We start from the raw sequence: 20541 nt of genomic DNA, 5'->3' as shown, positions 1-20541 counted from the left end.
GCCAGCCTGGGAAATGGGAGAGGAGCCCCCACTGGATGCCAAACTTAAGGCACTTTTTAGTGACCTAACTTTTGGGGGTGGGGGGGGCTACTTAGCTCTTTCTGAAAATTATACTCTTTTAAGATGTCTCAAGTTGAGCACACACAACCACTAGCAACTTCTAAAATCCTGGCTCATGTCACTAAGTATGCTTATACTGCAATGTAAGGTGCAATTGCAGCTCATATAAGTGTACTCATGCTAGCTTTAACCTGTACAGTACAAACATGGCAGCATGGACTTCAGCCTGGGTTAGGAACCCTTGTATAAGTCCACTGGGGACCCTAGATACATATTTGGGTTGCTGATCTGTGCTAGGTCCCATGCCGCTGTGTCATCACTGCTATCATTACCCTTGCTCGCTAGACTGAAGCTTAGATTCATCTGCAGTGTAGATATACCATAAATGGGCTGGAGTCTTCCGACTATTACGATCCCATGAACTAGCAGTAATTTTCATTAAGACATACCAATAAAGCTAAATCTGGTCTCTGGGAGATACTCCCATTTATTTAACTTTGCTAGTTAAATGCAACCTGCATAATTACCATACTCTGCACTACAACAAATTATTCGGTAGAGGGTCACACCCTGAAGGCTTTGCTGAATTTTTACAAGTGTTTGGCAGGGGTATGTCCTCACTGCAGTTAACACCTACTTGGGTGTTACCCCCAACCTCCATTTCCAGCCCCCTGTCCACACACACAAATCTCTGACCAACTGGGGCAGTAGGTGAAAGCCTGTGTGAAAGTTTCATTCAGGTTGGTAACCTGGCTGCTTTGCAGTGAGGATGCAGGCTAAAACCACTGAAGTGCTGATAGTTTCCAGTGCTTTCCAGCAATTCCCTCCCCACCAGGACAGACATTCTCTCACAATCTGCTGTTTAAGAATCATAGGGTGACTCAGCAGCCCAAAGAACCATGGACTATACCCTAGTGCCACGCATGGGGGAGTGCAGCAGCTGGTAACTTTGCTGTGCGACTGCTCACACGCAGGCGAGGTTTATTTGGGTGCAGATCACCCACGTTAGCTCTAAAGTGAAGACATACCCTTCCGTAGCAGGGCGAGAGTTAAAAATGACTAAGGATTTAAATGACATTCTCTACAGAAAATCCCACACAGGAAACATGGGCCTTGTGGATGTTTTTGAAACAGACCATCAGATTCATTTTCATTCCACTTCACAGCGATGGGGACTCAACCCTCCCCCAACAAACTGGCCTTTGGATTATCATAGGAGAAGCTGCTATTATAACTACTCTGGATGCTTTCAGCTGCATGGTTCAGTGCAGCACAGTCATACTGGGATCCCTTACTACAACAAACCCGTTTGACCTGAAACAAGTATTACTTGCAAACTTGGAATGGCCAACGTTCATACACTTCCAAGACTCTTGTTACTGAAGCCACTTTTCCTTTTGCAAAGAGACAGAAAACCATACAGCACACTTCACTGTTATGAGATATTCCTTCAGAGAGGAAGGATGGTCATGTGCTTAAGGCACTGACTTGGACTCAGGAGAGGTGACTTCAGTTCCTGGCCCTACTGCAGACTTCCTGTGTCATCCTGGGCACGTCACCCAGTCTCTCTGTGTTTCAGTTCCCCGTCCGTAAAATGTGAACAATAACTCTTCTCCCTTTGTCTACTTAGGCTGTAAGCTCTTTGGGTTGCAGACTGGCTCTTACTACATATTTATCTGGTGTCTAGCAAGTGGAGTCTGTAGATGCTTCAGTAATATAGGCCTGGATTATCGAAGGACTAAAATTCATTTGGAGCTGGGTGCCAACTCCTTTGAAAATCCTAGCCATAAATAACAATATTGCTCTACACAGAGTAGGTGAAACTCTGGCCTTGTTAAAGTCAGTGGGAGCTTTGTCACTGATTTCACTGGAGCCAAGATTTCATTCATTACCTATAATGCATCCTGAACTGTATTCTACATGGTATGAGAGCTCCAACTAAGATATTTTGGGTCGAATAGCAATGTGGGGCTGTAGTTCAAACAGCAATAGGATAATAAGATAAGAGAACTCTGTCTGGAGATGGAGGACTATTCTATCGATGCATCTGTCAGCCAGATGAAGTGGGGTCTCATTAGCTCTTACTAAGGAGAATAAAAGGCAGAGAGACTCTAAAGCAAGAGAGGGGTAGGATATAAGACACAGTATCCTTCCTAGAGAAAAGAAGCTCATGAGGAAGCAGAGATTGAGGATTATAGTTACTGATAATGAGTGAAGAACGAAGAGATGGTGAGATTGGGGAACCAACCCATGGTGAGTTGACTCAAATGGGGACTTAACCCAGGCATGGTGGTGAATATATCTTGTTTCCTCTTTTAATAACTAAAATTGTGAAAGTGGAGCTTTCTGATGTTCCAAAAGTATCAGTTTTAAAGAGTTTTGTTCTATGCATAGCACAATCCCAGCTTTTAGACACTTATGCTATGAGCATTAAATGCTTTAAGGTGAAACACTACAAATAAGACCGTAATGCCCTGCAGGAGCTTAAAATAGCAAAAGGCATAATTAGTCCGTGCTGTGCAAGATTGACTAGAACAGGTGCAATAAAGAAGCTGCAACAGCAAAGTTTTAGTTCTGCATCAAACTGTCTTTTCATCTTTTAGGTAACAACAAAACCTTATATAACAGAACCCTATGCAATTAATTATGAGATAGAAGATAGTTATTTCCCTGAAAAATAATATGGTAGTACCAAGAGATACAAATATCAATCCTGAAATCGGTTTGCATTAGGAATGGCCATTAACTTCAGTGGAATTCTAGGCATAGAAAGTTTACAGGAGCAGTCCCATAGCTCTATATTTTCCTCACAATACGGACATCAGATTGTATGATTGATGGATGCCAAGTGCACATTAAGAGGAGACTATACTCCATACCACTTGATATGTTGCACACTGTAATGCCCTTAGATTTAGCTAAAATGGGGCGAAGTATTGTGGTTTAATATCCAGTACTCTCAAAATAGTCTTTTACCATATAATAGAGCCATGACCCTTCATCCAATATTACCCTATTTAAGCCAATATGCAAACAATTCAGGAGAAGAATTTGGGTGCATAGGATAAAAGATTATCTGTTCATCTTTTTTATCACAATTCAACTGATTCATATCTAATGATTTTTCAGGTTTAGTTCATTGAATGGGTAACTGTAACCTGCTGACATTCTCTGTCTTCTGTGTGATATTCTCTTATAACCCTCTCCATCTTTTGGGCACGGCTACACCGCATGCTTTTTTCAGCAGTGTGTAGTGTACGTACATAAAAAGCCCCCCCACCCCAGCACATGTATAAACAGTAAATTGTGGGGCACAGCTTATGTACGTAAAGACATGCCTTAAGTGTATGTGAGTACATACCTTTCAGGCTCTCTGCTCGCCCAAGTCATGCGTCCCTCTCTACACTGCTAAAAATAGCAGTCCATGCTGGCAGGTGTACCGACAATCCGCAGTGTAGATGCGTTTCACTGCAGCACGTAGCTACACCTACGCTGCATGCCACTACCAGTGAGATGCAGTGTAGACACAACCTTCCTGGTCATTAGCTAGGTGTGTGTGGGGTGGGGAGTGTCTGAGCCTTGCCCTGATTGTCAGAGAAGGTGGAGGGGTACATTTCTGATATAGAGAGGCTCCATATAGTTAGTGAAGTTAGAGACGCCCTTAGTTTCCGGTCATTACTTGGTTTGGAAGGAACGGTGGGAAAGATGAGGAAAATTTGGCCTGATAGATGCTGCTTAGGTAGGTGCAACTTCACTTGCTTATACCAGGGATGGACAGAAAACTCAAATTTCAAGCTGATATTCTGTCACTTCATCTTTTGACCCTCCACCTAGGCCTGAAAACTTCATGGCAGTGTATGTTTGACCCATCCACATATGTCAGACTACCAAGGTAAAGGGCCAAAATCAGCTTCAAAAGAGATTAATAGATTATAAGAACAGAAGGAAATATCGTGATCATCTAGTCTGACCTCCTGCATAACACAGGCCATAGGACATCGCTGAATTAATCCCTGTTTGAACTAGGGGATATCCTTTAGAAAAATATCCAATCTTGATTACAAATTTCCAAGGATGGAGAACCCACTACATCCCATGGTAATGTTGTTCCAATAGTTAATTGTCATCACTGTTACATTTTTTTGCCTTATTCCTAGTCTGAATTTGTCTAGTTTCAACTTCCAGCCATTGGATCTTGTTACACTTTTGTCTGCTATACTGAAGAACACAGTATTTCTGTTCCGAGTGTAGGTCCTTGATTAAGTTACTCTGTAGATTTCTCTTTGTTAAGAGCTTTTTGTTAAATTGAGCTCCTTGAGTCTCCCTCCATAAGGCATGTTTTCTCATGGCTCTTCTCTGAAGCTTTTCCAATTTTTTAACATCCTTACACTGTGGGCACCAGAATTAGACACAGTATTCCAGCAGCGGTTGCATCAGTGCCCTATTTATATATTCAAGGATTGTATTAGCCTCTTGGTCACAGCATTGCACTGGGAGCTCACGTTCAGCTGATTATCCACCATGACATCCAAATCTTTTTCAGAGTTGCTGCTTCCCAGGACAGATTCCCCCACCCTATAAGTATGGACTATGTTTTTCCCAGATGTTTGACACACACATTGTTTGCGTCACTCCAGTTTACCCAACAATCCAGATAACTTTATCAATGATCTGTTCTCTTCATTATCTACCACTCCACCAATCTTTGCAAACTTCTAGGCACAATGGTTTAAAGATACAATTTCAGGCTTCACTTTCAATTTTCTGATTTATGCAGCTAGAATTTCTGTTAAATTTAGTGTTCCTCTTTATTGTTTCCATGGCAGTATAAGAGCTGAACATTATAAAACTTTAAAGTACTTGTTTTGGGAGTTGATATATGTTCCTAGGAAATAAAACAACAGTTTAGCTCTTTTTCAAAGTCCACTAAATTCAATGGAAAGACCCCTCAACTGCCTTTGGAGCAGGTCTTTAATAAATGTTTTTTATTTATATATATAAAAAATATATAGAAAATTTTAGTATTTACCTTATTTATAATATAACTAAGAGTATGTCTAAATAGCAATTAGACACCTGTGGCTGGCCCATGTTAATTGACTTGGGCTTGTGGGGCTTGGGCTGTTTCATTGCTGTGTAGACCACCGGGCTTGTGTTGGAACCTGGGCTCTGAGATCCCACGGAGAGGAAGGATCCCAGAGTCCAGGCTCCAGCCTGAGCTTGAAAGTCTACACAGCAAAGAAATAGCTCCACAACCCATGCCCCAGAAACCCGAGTTGGCTGACAGAGGACTGCTGCGAATGTTTCTTTGCTGTGCAGACATACCCTAAGAGGCTGAAATATAATTTTTGTAGTTGATATTTAATAAGAAGCTGTAATTAGGACTTTATTAAAGTCCTATCATGTCATTATACTTGCATCATGACAAATGCGAAGTACTCCACTTAAGGAAGAAATAATCAGTTGCACAGATACAAAATGGGAAATGACTCCATAGGAAGGAGTACTGCAGAAAGAGATCTGGGATCATAGTGGATCACAGGCTAAATATAAGCCAATAGTACAACACTGCTGCAAAAAACCCTCAAACATTCTGGGATGTATTTGCAGGAGTGCTGGAAGCAAGACCCAAGAAATAATTCTTATTCTGGAGAAGAGAAGAACGAGGGGAGATATAACAGATTTCAAGTACATACGAGGTTGTTAAAAGGAGGAGGGAAAAAAATTGTTCTTTTTAATCTCTGAGGATAGGACAAGAAGCAATGGGCTTAAATTGCAGCAACAGTGGTTTAGGTTGCACATTAAGAAAAACTTCCTAACTGTCGTGGTAGTTAAGCACTGGAATAAATTGCCCAGGGAGGTTGTGGAATCTCCATCATTGGAGATTTTTAAGAGCAGGTTAGAGAAACTATCAGGAATGGTCTAGAGATTATACTTAGTCCTGCCTTGAGTGCAGAGGATTGGACTAGAAGACTTCTTGAGATTCCTCCAGTCCTACACTTATATGATTGGGTATTTAAGGCCTGTTTGATACACTGACATTGATATGGATGTTTAGGGCTATATCTATCTACAGAGTAACTGCCTTAGCTCAAGGGAGTTACACTGGTGATGAAGTTGATCTGTTATGTTTATTCTGAAGCTGAAATTATAAAAACACACGTGCCTGTGGTGTGATACTATATATAATTTTTTTAATGGTTGCCCAATAATCCATTGTTAACTATTCAGCAACAGCTCTTTGCATTTTGAAATTATCTTTCTCAGGGCAAGCAAATAATAACCCTTGTGCTGATAATGTTCATATGCAGGTTTACAGCAAAGTTACACAGAAGTTATAAATGTTTCAGTGCCAGTCTTCAGTAAAATCCTACTGGCACTTTAATGATTAACGGGGAAAACATGTTTTAGATTGTAAAATTGGATTTTTGGAAGATGCTAAATAATTTTTGGATGTACATTTAGCAATTGTTAGATTCTGACATCTATCTAGCAATATAACCATCACTGCCAAAATATCTAATAAGGAAAAGATATTGGTTTGAGGTGAACACATGAAAAAACACCAAAATGTGTGTGAGAGTGTGTGTGTAAGGATGTTGCTGTTACATCAATACACAAGAATTTATTCTAAGAACTGCCTCTGTCAAGATTCTGGCTACTATCTGTCTCTTCCATATTTTTAAGAAAGACAACAGTGAGGTAAAGAACCTCTGTTCCTTACTCCAGTTTTACTCACTGGGTGCTATCCAGCAGTCCATACAGAGATGAAACTGCCACAGCAGTCAGTGTGTTTTGCCTGTATGCAGACTACACAGCTGAGATGTAGTGGGCAGAGGAGCAGGGAAGGGGAAGGGGCTACCACTAGTACTTACCGAATGGATTTCCATTTCTTTTTCTGGTGAAGAATGGGACTCATTACTAGCTGGATTCTTTGGTGCAGCAAGTTCAGGTTTCTTTACTTTTGTATCAAATTTGCTTTCTTTGGCCTCTGGATTAGTCACAGATCTGGCAGGACTTGGCTTCCGTTGAGGTGGTATCTGTGCGAGTGCTGAAGGTGACGGGCTGATATCTTCATCTTCTTCCCTGAGCTCATGTGGAAGCAGTGTTGGGTTCTTTTTTACGTAGTAGCCATGGTAATGACCATGCAGCTCCCCATTCTCTGTGCTAGCGGGATTGTGGAGGGCTGAAAACTTTGGCTGATGTTTCACTGCTGTTTCCTCCTTCACAGGTGCTTTTGAATATAGAGGCTTGTTGACCATGGCTGTTACAGTATCACTAGTTACACTCTTTTTTTCTTGAGTGAGTCTCGCCCCTGAGCTGGAGTTTTGCCTTTTCAGATGTTTGGTAGGGGACGGCTCGCCAGGCAGAGGAGAACTGTGTTTTGGACTTGCTTCAGGTGTTCCAGGTGGTGTGGTGCCTTTGCGATAAAAATGAGGAGACTCTTTAGGGGAAGGTGGTTTTTCTTGAACTTTATCTTCAGGGTTTTCTTTAACCTCCATGCTTTCTTGAAATCTTTGTTTGATATAATCGGGGCCTGAAAAACAGTATAACAAATCTTATCTCATTAAAACAAGAATAAGGCCTGGTGGCAAAGCTGCCATACTGTGGGTTTGGGTCTGAGCCACCGCTGAATAAACAAGGAAAATAAAACCTCACTTAATTTTGGACTTTATATTATAATACATTTCCAGATGAAGTTGCTACACCTTTTCCACTTTGCTTGGCATAGTTTGGGCTTTTTACTATTAGTTTGATCACTTTGCCTTCAACCTTCTTAAAGAATATAGAAAACACAGCAGATTGTCTCCAGCTGAGTCCATTGAAATCAGTGGGAATTAGGCAACTAAATACTTTTATGAATCCCACCCCAAGTGACCACATTTTTATTTGTCTCATGCATACACCTACCATTTTTTCCCTAATAGCTCATTCTTTTCTATCTACCATAGCATGGCCCTCATCACAATGATACCTGATTGTTTATTTTGGTTGTTAAATACTTAGGGGGCAATCTCACTCCTTCTACCTTCAGAGCCTGTAGGAGAGTGAGCTTGAATCATTTATAGGTTTTCTGGTTTGACTGAATGGGTATTTTGCATTTTCTCTGGCTTTGGGTATGTCTTCATTGCAGAGTAGATTTGGGCTCTGACTCAGAAAATTGCACCTAGCATCCCCCTCATCCACACACACATACTTGATCTGAGTTTAGTGGTGTTTTCACCTATGCTAGCTTGCTTGTTTGGGTCTGTAGGACTAAAGGGCAAGTGAGGCTTTCATTTGGACTGTAACCTGCCCGCTTTGCAGTGAGGATGCAGGCTACACCACTCAAATGCTGATAGTTCTCCAATGCCTTCCCATAATTCCTTTGTGTGCCCAGAAGAACAGACAAGTTCCCCCATAATTCACTGGGAAAAAATCAAAGAGCAGTGAAGGTTACAGCAGCACAGAGAACCATGGGATATACCCCCAGAAATCCTAGTGACACACCCAGGTGAGTGCAGCACCACTGAGGATCTGATAATTCAGACTTGCATTGTGAAAGCTAAGCTGAAGAAATTAAATGGATTTAGTTGTTAACGGGGGGAGGATTATGGTCACTTACATCTCTGATCCAAGTAATTCCATAGCATAGGCCCACTCCTGTGAAAGTTCTGAAAGAGCTACAGTGCTGGTAAATTCCACTCTTTACAACTGAGCTGCAACAATCCATGTGTTCTTTTTTTATTTCAAATCCTTTACAATAATAGCATCTGCTAAAGAATATTGTAACTTGTTGCTGCTGGAATCTGGGAATTAGTTTGCCGCTATTGCTATTTCCCCTTCCTTTTGCAATAGATTCTTGGCTGAATTCTCTTTCGCTAAGGAATTCTGTGGCTTGGGGAAAAGAGTGCACACATCATTTTACCTGTATTTGTATTTCAGTTCAAGATGCTTTAGTGGTAGTAGGAAGATACAATGTTTTTACAGATCTGTCAGAAGTGGATGCGTCACTCACTGTTCATTGCTGGGCAGATGAGAAGGAAGCAGGAGTGGTGTGAGGGATTGGGTGCTGCTGAGTGGCCTTGCAAGTGGGCTTTCTGAGGATAAGAAATGTTTGGCACTAAATGGGGTTGAGGTGGGGGAATCAAGAGGTTCTTGGCATCTTTGAAAGTCAGGAATGGAAATCAGGCATTGCTGGAGAGAAAGGCTGGGTCTGAGCCAAGTCAGGATTTGTTCTTGATACAGTGTTGGTGAGAGGGGAGTTTGGGGATAGAGTTAAATCAGGGGGGAGGGAGTGGAGAGTTGGTGATTTAGGGGAAGGAATTTTTATTTTAAAGCTGTTATGACCTCACCAATAAAAATAAATGAGAAAAAGTACATTTCATAGCTATGCTACCATTATTAAACTTGTAGCTACAGTAATAGATCAGTAAAATCAGTAAAATCCATTATGCAGGGGAACTCCTTCCATTTAGGCTGAGTTCCACTTGATAACACTATGTTCTACAGAGGAAATTTTAAATCTCAAGCATTGCATGTGTTTTAATCTGCTAGGTGCCAGGTAATGAACATCCCTTTTAAAACATAAGGGAAAAAATTAAAAATTGGTAACTCTAAATGGCATGGAAACGCTAATGGATTTATGATTTTTCTATAATTTTTATCTGTGAATCTGTATGTCATAAAAGGAGAGAGTTGGGTGAACTGGTTCACAACCAATTCAAATCTCTGGCACACAACCAACAGTTTTTAAACACCAAAGGTTGTGTCCCCGTGCAGCAGAACCTCAGTGAAGTAAGTACTTCGTAACACACGAAAACAAATTGGTGTTCTCTCTCCCTCTTAGCAAAGTTTTAATACTGATCTGTTGCAAGGTCTCATTACTAGTTTCTCATTATTTGTACAAAATATACTTCATAACATTTATAGTATTGTCCTAAAGGATTAAAAAATCATGACAATGTTTATTTTAAAAGTAATGACTTTTTTTTTTTTTAAGTTAATTGTTTTCTTTGCCTTCTGGTTAGCCCATAGGACACATTCTACTCACATTTCAAAGGTTTTTTTTTCCAACCACAAGGGCTACAAATTTACTTTAAAAAAACAAAACAAAAAAAGAGCTGAGACTGTCACATAATCGCTTGATTTCAGGAGCCGGGACTTTAAGGAAAGAACAACTATTACAAAAATTGCAAGAGTTAGCAGTATTACATTTAGCAATATTCTATGATATATTATCACAGCTAGTTAAAGCTAAAAAGTAATTGAAAGAGTAATAAAGTACACTGTCATGTTGGAGCTTGTTATTTTTATTGCCTTTGTTCACTAAGGGTAACATTCTGCTTGGCCTTTTGAACAGCTTTGAAGAAAAAGAGGAGAGTGTACAGGGCCTAAAAAGGAGGGACAGCTCATGTGTGGGCCTGGCAAAATGCTCCATCCCTTCTCCCTCAGGGTACAGGGTAACCTAAGGAGGCAGAGAGGAGATGGGGCCAAGGCCATGGCCCTGCCCCCTCATCAGCCTGGAAGAGGGGCTAATGTTGGAGTGGGGACGGGGGGACATAAAGATAAAGATATGTAGCTTGCCTGTGTGCCTCAGGCAGAACAGGGATGAATTTAGCCTCCCTGTGAAGCAGGATGCTTCTTGTTGTTTCCCAAGGGCAGCATGTCTCCTCAGTTCAGGACTTTGGTCCCTTACAGGCATGGTCTGAGCCCTTATCATAATATACAAAATTCAGTATCTTGCAGTGAATCTCCCAGTCTCATTAATGTAATTTAATGAGCAAGTATTGTATTTTGTTATATTTATTTCTATATCTGCAGAGATGGAACGAAAAGTTAATCATATTTCTTTTTTGCCAGCTATAAAGGCAATTCGTCTCTTCCAGAAAGATAATTCGTCTTTTCCAGAAAGATAATTAGTGCAAATGACTCATTTTGGATGACAGAAAAATCCTGGCCTAAGCAAGACTCTGCCTTTGTCTCTTTCTTGGAAAAAGCAGTGTTTATTGTGATATAGTGTCTCTGTGGTTAACAAGTACATCTTCTGTACCAGCTGTGTATGCTAACATATAAACGAGATAACAGTCTGATGGTTTAATAATGAAATGGTGTGACAATATATTTTTAAATCACTTATACCCCTAGTGTAATAGTACACTTTCAGTTGCACTTAAAGAATTAATACACTACATCCTAATCTCTTGAGATTTTTACATCTATTCCTTTGTGACCTTGGGTGAGTCACAATTTTTCTTTGCCTCAGTTTGCCTACCTGTCAAAAGGGATAATCTAGTAGATGCAACTGATTCACTTGCTTGAAAGCTTCTCCTTCGTTCTGGAGCTATTCCCTATCTTTAAAATGGGAAATCCTGTTAGAACCAGTAAAATCTTTCCAAGTGGGCACCCTTAAATATTTCCATGAATGTGTTCCCTCTTATTGCCTGAAGCTTAACTCATTAGGGCTAGATCATGGGTTCTTAGTCTGGTGAATATGAACAGGTTTCTGGAAAAGAGGTTTGTGAAGAAGTGGGTCTATGACTCCGCTCTCAGCCCAAGCCTTTTGGCTCCTCTTGTGGAGGCTAGTCATACTGACAGGGCTAGCACACTCTCCACCCCAATGTGGCTAGCTCCCTGCACAAGACGACAGGCTGCTTATGTCCTTTTTCTCTACTTGCATTCCTCTGCAGGCCCAGCCACAAACTTTAATATTTTGTAGTTTGGGTGGAAGGTCTACCGAACTCCATAGTAGTATTATCATTACATACTGTATGCAGAAATACTGGTTGAGAGTCACCTGGCATTACTTAAGAGACATCAGTCTAATTGGATAATAATAATTGGAATAATGGTGACCAAAATATAAAGATCCATGTACTGTTTACCCTAGAGACTAGCTTTGAACACTGTTTGTTCTTCAGTAGAGAAGGGAATCTAAAGCATGGCAAACAAAACACACCTGTATATACAGTTCAGTCTTTCCTTCTGTACAGACTTGCATTACATTAAAAGGGTCCTGTTTAGACAGAAGCACTTTACAAATAATTTTCTATAAAGAACACATCACTTTAAAACCCAGAGAAACCTAGTGTGGAGTAATTAAAATGGTGTTATTTAATATAAGCAGGGTTTCGTAGACAAAGAAAAGATCATAACTCTATATACAGAATATAATGTTATTCAAAGACAGTATATGACAGTACATAATTCCATTTCAGAGTATTTAAATGGTAATTATCAGGTAAGCATACACGTATTCCTATCTTTTAAACTGGAGTGCATATTATGTAACATCCCCTATCTCATCTTATTGCTATATAACTGATAAACTAATAATAATCTTAGTTGCTTTTGGACCCAGTTGATTTAATTCCTAGGTAATGAATGACATTTCTGTTCACTTTAATGATAGTAAGTGTAGTTACATTGTGCTAAAGCTAAATTCTGCCCTGAGATGTCCATGCAATGCTCCCAGAATTTGGTCCCAAATCTTACACTGGCGACAGGAATGGTCTCAATCCTCACCTCCCCCTCCCCCACCAGAGTGCCATGGGTGTAATGGTGACAACATCAGATCCATTGCTCACTGAAGTCAGTGTAGTGCCTAAGTGAATAATTTATTGCTAATATTTGTATTACAGCCGTGCTTAAAGTCCACAACCAAGATTGGTGCCCCATTATACTAAGCACTGGATGTACCCATAGTCAGAAACAGACTGAAGAGCTTATAGTCCTAATATATAACACAGAAAAAGGGCAATAAAAGGAAGTATCAATATCCCCATTTTACAGATGAGGTACTGAGGCACAGAGATCTTGGCCCCAGTTTAGCAAAGCACTTAAGCATGTGCTGAATTTTAAGCAGGTGAATTGTCCCACTGAAGTCAAAAGTCAATTGACAATGGAACTGTTCATGTGCTTAAGAGCTTTGCTGTATCATGGGCTAAGTGATAGACCAAAGTCATAAAGAGTGTCTTGGCCAGAGCAGGAATTGAAACTGGGTCTCCTGAATCCCAGTCCAATGTCTGAATAACTACAAGCCCACTCTCCAGTTTGGTCCTCAGAAACAATGCATAGCTACATCGATGTGTCATGCCACTGTGGATTAGCTGAGAATTACATTTACTGAATTAAAAGATAATTAATACATTCGTTCTGGTCTGGAAGACGGAACTATCTCAATAACAATCAGATAAATAAATACATGGTCTTTACTGTGTTGTACCTGGGTGCAAAGCAAGAGCACATAATGGTTGTAGCAACAGTGGTAGCTCTAGTTATTTAAAAAACTGAATTATCTTTTATGAACAGTGTGTATTGCCACTATTGATTGCTGTTCGCTGGATGAGGAATCACACAGTGAAAATCCTGTGACTTTGTTATCCTATGCGGTGATCAATGTTTTTCTCTAACACTACAGCTGCCAACAATATATCTGCACTGTCAGTGACAATTATTTCATATTCTACTGAATATTTATGACTTAAATCTGACTTCAACCAGAGCACAAAGATGTATTATTGGAGAGTCCGTATCCTGCAAGTCCCCATCATGGAGAATGCTCAGAGACTTCAACAACAATTTCTCATGTTAGAGACTTGCAGAGTAGGACCTTTATATATGAGTTCTCAGAAGTCAGGATGATAACTGTGGGGGAAGGAAATAAAAATAATCCCTCATCAGTCTCTTGAACTAAGTATTTCAGTGAGTCAGCACTAGGGTGAAAATAACTATATTCAGTAAACTTTAGAAAGAGGATTTTTATGACTTCATTGTGGATCTGAGTACATGGAGGGAGGAAGAGCTATAATTAAAGTCTTCAGTGCCTCTGTTTTATTTTAATATTTCTAAAGGTTACATTGGTAACAGGAAAAAAGAGCTTTTTCACAGTGAGACTGCTGGTTTGGAATCCAACATAACTCAATGTATGGCTATTTAAAGGCATATCTAAAATGAGTTGCAGGAGTTAGTGGATGGTTTTGTCCACATTACCAATTACTATGATTGTGGATTTATTTATGTTTGATGAGATTTGTTGGCAGTATCTGTAGAGTAGCCAAGGACTGAATGGAACTAGAGACTAATAACTCAATCCTTCAAAGTGCTGATCTCCTTCAAGAAGTAAACACCATGCAGGATCAAGCAGTAAAGTATCTTCACTCGTAAAGATGGTTTGCTATTCCTGGTCACATCTGAGGTGTATTGATGGGGAACACTAGATCCAGCATCTTTCAGTGAACTCAATTATACAAAAAAATTAGACAAAATAACTCAACATACTCAGTAGCATGTTCCATCTTGTTCATACGATACAGTCAGACTAAGTTTGCACAAGCTCTGAGCAAGTTTTGAGTAGCATAGTCAAATCAGCGTTACAGAAACAGTACAACTTCTTTCATACTAACTGAACCTGAAAACACGATTCATACAATTGTGGAGTTTAAAAATAAATAATAGCAGAAGGAGTGAGAAATGTGTGATCTATGCAAAGGGTAGATTATAATAATATAATAGAAAGGGATAGTTGATGAGACAGCAGTCAGTGCTGTTTGCAAGGAACCTGAGGTCAGAAGTGATTTACATTTTCAGCCTCTGGCTGGGTGGTCAGTATACCCAGGATTTTTAAATGCCAGACAACACTGTGCCCAGCAAGCCTCCAATCCTTAAACTTCACTTCTCTGGGTTGGATTTTAAATTGTCCTTGTCTGCGTGGCAATAATATATTTTCCCCACTTCCTAGCTCTATCACTGAGATGTTTCAGAATCAATAAGTTTGCCCAGATAGGCAAGACAAGACAAAAAGCTATGTCTATGCTGCAATGTTTGGTCGATGCAAGTTACTTCGGCATACAGCTTATGACCTTTGCTCGGGTCCATGCACACTTGGGTGCTTGCTTCGGCACTGCATGTACTAACCATGAGTGCTTGCATCTATATAAAATGTGGTGCACCACAGATACGTATCCGAGCATGTTCTATCCTGCCATCTGACACAATGCCTCATGGGACATTTTCGCAGTGCTTTGTGGAATACCAGTGATTTGCCCAGCGATTTCTGGGAGTTGGGGTCAAATTTCTACCATGCCACTTGCTCCATTCCATAATGTTTTCCACACCCTGTAATTTTTGTGCTGGTTTAAACACTCCCATAGTCCTGCATGCCGCTTTTCAGTGTCTGCCATCTCTTCTGGCATAGCTCCCTGAATAACTCAGCACAATTCTCACGAGTGTTGCTAATACAAGATGCACAATTCTCTGGCATTTGCAGAACTTGAACAAGTACTGTTACAACTGGGATTGCAAGGAGGAAGATGCGGAGATGTTCAAGTGCAGAAACTGGATGCTGAACAGATACAATGGGGAAAAATGCCAGGCTGTTGCTGATGTTCATTGAACAGCTCCACACACTGGATTGCTGCCTTTGGACCCGAGAAACGAGAATTGAGGAATAGCGGCTCCAGAATTTTTGGATGCAAAAGGCCACATTTTTGGATCTGTGTGCTAAGCTCATGTAGATCTCCAGGGTAGGGACACCAAAATGTCAGCTGCATTGTCAGGGTAGAAATAAGTGGCAACCATACAGTCTGGAAGCTCACAATGCCAGATTGCTATTGATCAGTGCGTAATCACCTTAGAGTCGGAAAAATCCTCAATGGGGGCCACTGTCATCCATGTGTGTAAAGTCATTAAGTGTCTCCTGCTACACAGGACTGTGACCCTGGGTAATGTAAAGGATGTAGTGGATGGATTTACAACAATGGGGTTCCTGAATTGTGGGGGCGAAGTGAGGGGAGGGGGGGGGGAGTTAGACGCACTCATATCACTATTCTGGCGCCAGTCCACTTTGCCACTGAGTACATCAACAGAAACGGATAATTTTTCTTGGTTATGCAAGTGCTAGTGGGTCAGTGTGGGTGCTTCATTAATATCAATGTGGCCTAGTCAGGGAAGGTGCATGATGCTCACATCTTTAAGAACACAGGACTTTTCAAAAAGCTGTAAGCGGGGATATTCTTTCCTGACCAGTGGATTCCTTTGGTGATATTGAAATAGCAAATAGCTATTCTGGTGGACCAAGCCTATGTCTTGCCCCAACGGCTCATGAATGTTTACACCGGCCCCCTGGCCAACACCAAAGAAAGATTCAACTACTGGCTTAGCAGGTACAGAATGACAGTTGAATGTACTTTTGGTAGACAGACGAGACGCTGGCATTGTTTACTCGGTAGATTTGGATCTTAGCAAGGCAAACGCCCTTGATCAGAGCTGTACGTTGTGTACCGTATAATATCTATGAGGTGAAAGGGGAAAAACTACTGCCATGGTGGAGGGGCGAGGTGGTCAGGCTCTCTGCTGAATTTGATCAGCCAAAACCCAAAGTTACTAGGAGAGCAAACTATGCAGCTGTGTGGGACAGGGAGGCCTTAAAAACACTTTAACAGTCAGCCATAGTAGTGTTGTCTGATGCTTTTATGAAATAGGGTCTCTCATGAGTAGGTGGCATAAATATGAGTGGGCCTTTATATCCTACTATGAATGGTGATAGTGTGTTCAAACCTCACATCGGTGAGGAATGTGTTCAAGAGCTGCTCTTGACCCAGGCAGCATTGCCCTGCCAAAACTGCAACACGTGCATAGGCTGGAGGAGGAGCTTAAAAGGGGAGCAGAGTAGCTTACTTGCAGGCAGCCAGTGGAGGTGAGAAGATCTGTGCTCTGAAGCGCTGCAAAAGGAGCACTGTGAGAAGCCCAGCTGCCGGGACCCCGGACTATTGATGGTCTAATCTGATCTTGGGAGGGAAAAGGACTCTGGACATTTGCAAAGTTGTAGACTTAGTTTTTGATTTATTTTATCTTCCTGTCTTTGCTGTTCCCTCTTGCAGGCCAATAGGAAGTGATCTAGGGAGGCAGCTGTAGGATTCAGCCACCTAACTTTGGGCCCTAGATTGAATCCAATGGACAAGGTGGACCTCGGATCCCCTCGCCACTCCCTGATGGGGGCTAGAGGTAAAAAGCTATCCCTGGTACCAGAAACCCAGGCTTAGGAAGACCCCAGATCCCAGAAAGTCCCAATTCTGGGATTTTGGCTGGGTGATGCCTGAAATCCTGTGGTGGACAGGGGACACAATTAGTGATCCAGCCAGAGGGCTGAGTCACAGAAGGGGACAGACTGAACCAGGGCAGAGATGGCTGTCAACAGGGGACGCCAAGACAGAATAGTGTCTGCCATTCCCCCCTCCTGGACACTAGGAGGCACTACAGGGGGCAGACCCCTTCACAGTAATGCTTTTTTATTGGATGAATCTTTGCCTCCTGCTATAAATTCTGTGATGCTTTGTGTAAACTAGATATTGAGCTGCCAAAAATAGAACTTTATTGCGTATGAAGAAAATGTAACGAAATCAAAGTGCAAACAAACAGAGGTTGAAAACCTTTTAAAAACACTGTAAAAATACTTTAAAACTCCAAGTGAAAAGTAAACATTTATGTTCATGTGTGTCAGACCTACTACAGTGCAGTAGGTTGTGGGGACACATGCACCAGTCTGTGGTTTTCACAGGTCAGTTTACATGTAGTTATGGTTCTTCTTGTTGTTCCCAGCCATGGAGTGGTAGGGGTGAGGATGTACACCAACCTGCCACCTAGTATGATGGAGGTCCTAGGGAGCACAGATCATGGAGCTCTTCAATGACTGAAAACGCTGCTGAGTCCTGGATCTCTGAGGATTTAGGTCAGTAATACTCTGCAGCATCTGAGTCTTTTTGCCTGAGCAAACCCATTATGCCCCGCTGCCTGTTAGTCTTTTCTCTCTTCTGCAACAACCACTCTCTCCATTCTTGGTCCGTGTCCATGGTCATGGCCATATGTCCCCTCCAAGCCCTGAGTTCATGGTCCAAGGCTGTACAGGATTGGAGGAGCTCGGAGAATGTAGCTTCCCTAGTCCTTTTCTTTCTTCTCCTCATCAGGGTCAAATGTTCAACAAGTGTGGAGGAAGCACCTCTCAAGGCCACCATGCCAGAGGTTGCTCATTAAGATAGACAGTTGGGCCATTAGATTTACAACAGAAAGTGAAAGATAAACTCCCTTCAATTACTCCCACAAATACCTTTAATGAGAAATGCTAATTGTCAGTTTAACTTTGGAGCACCTCGTTACAGCACTGCTCTGCAGCTCAAACCATGGTGAGTATGTTCTAGCCTAGTGGGGATGAGGGAAGTTGTTCGGTTACTGAAGCTTTAAATACTGGGCGCCCCATCCTGGGTTTAGGGAAAGTGCCGTGCACACTGGCAATATTTTCACAGGCAGAAGGGATTTTGGCTGATCCTGAGGGTAACAAAGGCATAGAGAATCCAGCTCCTACTGGTGTCCTGAAGCTGCCCAAGCCGGTATGCTGTTAGCTTGTTTATTAAAATGGTGCCTGCTGAACTCATGGCAGCATGGTATAGGAAAGTCCCTTATCGTAGTGGAAGAAACAAGGCTGTCATCCCTAAAATCTTCAGGAGAGGATTGCAGAGTATCTCCATGAAAGTTTCCTCAAGATCTCTCAAGAGGATAAAAGGGACATCCCTATCCATATAAACAAAGTACGCTTTGAGGCCTCCCCTGCCTAGCCCAACAAGCCAAAGAATTGAAAAGCTGATGTCAAGTCTACCCCTGTTTGTCTACCCGAGCACAGGTAACTGATCTGATGTGGACTGTGTAACTGGACTTCCATTCTCATCTCATTTAATTTATTCCCTAATATTTTATTTTCTAACATTATACTAGTAAAGTAAGCAATCAAAATCAATGATTTCGTTCTCTAAACTTGCAGATGGGATGGGCACCATTTTTAAATGGGGAAGAATGGCGGAGAGGGAGGAAAGAAAGAGAGGGAGGGAGACGAGATTTTGGGTAATGGAAAGCAAAAAAGTGCACACTTACCCGAGCTCCCTTCTCATTCATCAGTGGGCTCATTTGTTGGGACTGGCTTGACTCCAGTGGAGTTTCAAACAGCGCCTGGCTCGCAGCATGGTTTTAGTTCCATGCCATATTGCCCTCCTCCTCGCCGTTCACTGCAGGGATCTCCACCTCGGGCTCCTGCAAAGTGTCCACGTTGAATGCAGTGCTGCTGGTGCCATCACTGCCAAGTATGGCACACAGTTTGTTGTAAAAGCAGCAGGTCTGCAGGACAGCACCAGATTGCTAGTTGCCCTCCCTCACCTTCCGGTATCCCTGGTGAAGTTCCTTCGTTTTCACACAGCACTACAGCTCATGCCTACCACGCCCCAATTTCAGCATCCCCTGTGCAATCTGCATGTTGGTATTTCTATGGCTGTTCCATAGCTGTGCTTGCACACCCTCTTCTCCCCACAGTCCAAGTAGATCCAGGACTTCTTGCCTGCTCCAAGCAGAAGCACATCTAATAGCTCTCTGAATGCACGGACTTGGCATGATGTACATAATTACATAATTAAGGTAAGCAGGCAGGTGTACTTGCCCAGGTGGGCAATCGGGAAAAGGCATCTCAAACACAAGTGTGTGATTTAAAAGGGGGGTGGAATGGGCTGGTTTTTGTGACCCCTGGGCACTGGAGTTCAAAATTGTGACTGGAACGGCCACGGTTGCAGGGACGGAGGTATTGTGGGACAGTTGATGGAGGACTGTTTGGATCAACACAAGTAATCGCTTGGGGAGATGTGGTTATTGCATCACTGTAACGTGGTGCTTACATCGGAGGGAGACAAATTTTGGTTTAGACACATGCATAATTGATGCAAGTCTATGCACATCGAACCTAACTTTGTAGTACACACCAGACCAAAGAGAAGAAAGGAAATGGAAAATTTTGTATAATATAAAAATGCCCTAGATTGTATCTAATTTTCAGAAATTATTTGGAATTTTCCCCAAGCCTCCCAGGCTCTCCACCAACCTCTTCCTTCCCCGGCCTCCCCAGAACACAACCTCTCCAACCTGAAACTACTTTCCCTTTAGACTTGGGATTCAGAGTCTCTGGCTAGTTGTGTTGCCTCTTTTTTCATTACTCTTTCTCTCCTCTCCACATAATCTGACAATGCCATATCATCATGCTGTGATGTAAATGTTGTGATGCGCAAATCTGTCTGAGGATAAATTTTAGAAGGTGGCATCCCAAAAATCCACATTCATCTCAAACTCAACTCTCCCTCTCTCACAAAATAAGAGAGGCTACTGTAATTTTTAACTGTGGTGGGCCTTTAGTTACTATCTGCCCCATGTGTAAAAACTACTCTATTCATTATGCTTAAAAATATCGTACATCAAGGTTACCATCTGAAATGCTTCCTTTTTTTCAGAGATCAATATCATAGTGCACTACAAACAACTTCCAAGTAATTTTGCTACCATGCCTAATTCTTTCAAAACTCCTGATGGTGCTTAACTTTCCTGTGGCACCCATGAACAAGATGGGGACTTCTCCACTCCTACAATCAAACACATAATTTGACTTGCTTCTAACCAAACTCTAAAACTGCTTAGTCA

General features: G+C 41.7%; 1 protein-coding gene across 3 annotated transcripts in view; it reads right to left on the bottom strand.

Moving 5' to 3' along the window:
• Window positions 1–20541, bottom strand: part of JPH1 (junctophilin 1) — a 100241-nt gene that overhangs the window by 5242 nt on the left and 74458 nt on the right. Inside the window, exon 4 of one of the 3 annotated variants that reach the window (XM_067553594.1) lies at window positions 6936–7597. The exons of 1 other annotated variant lie outside the window; for it this stretch is intronic. In XM_067553594.1, the coding sequence (XP_067409695.1) occupies window positions 6936–7597 (662 nt within the window). Of the gene's footprint in view, window positions 1–6935; window positions 7598–17010; window positions 19117–20541 lie in introns of those variants that run through there. One more of the 3 variants, XM_067553596.1, reaches the window with a different exon arrangement.

This window comes from Emydura macquarii, unplaced genomic scaffold (genome assembly GCF_026122565.2).
Source record: "Emydura macquarii macquarii isolate MOO-44397 ecotype Brisbane River unplaced genomic scaffold, CSIRO-AGI_Emac_v2 contig_1477, whole genome shotgun sequence".
NCBI lineage: Eukaryota > Metazoa > Chordata > Testudines > Chelidae > Emydura > Emydura macquarii.
This window is presented reverse-complemented; position numbering and strand designations above follow the sequence as displayed.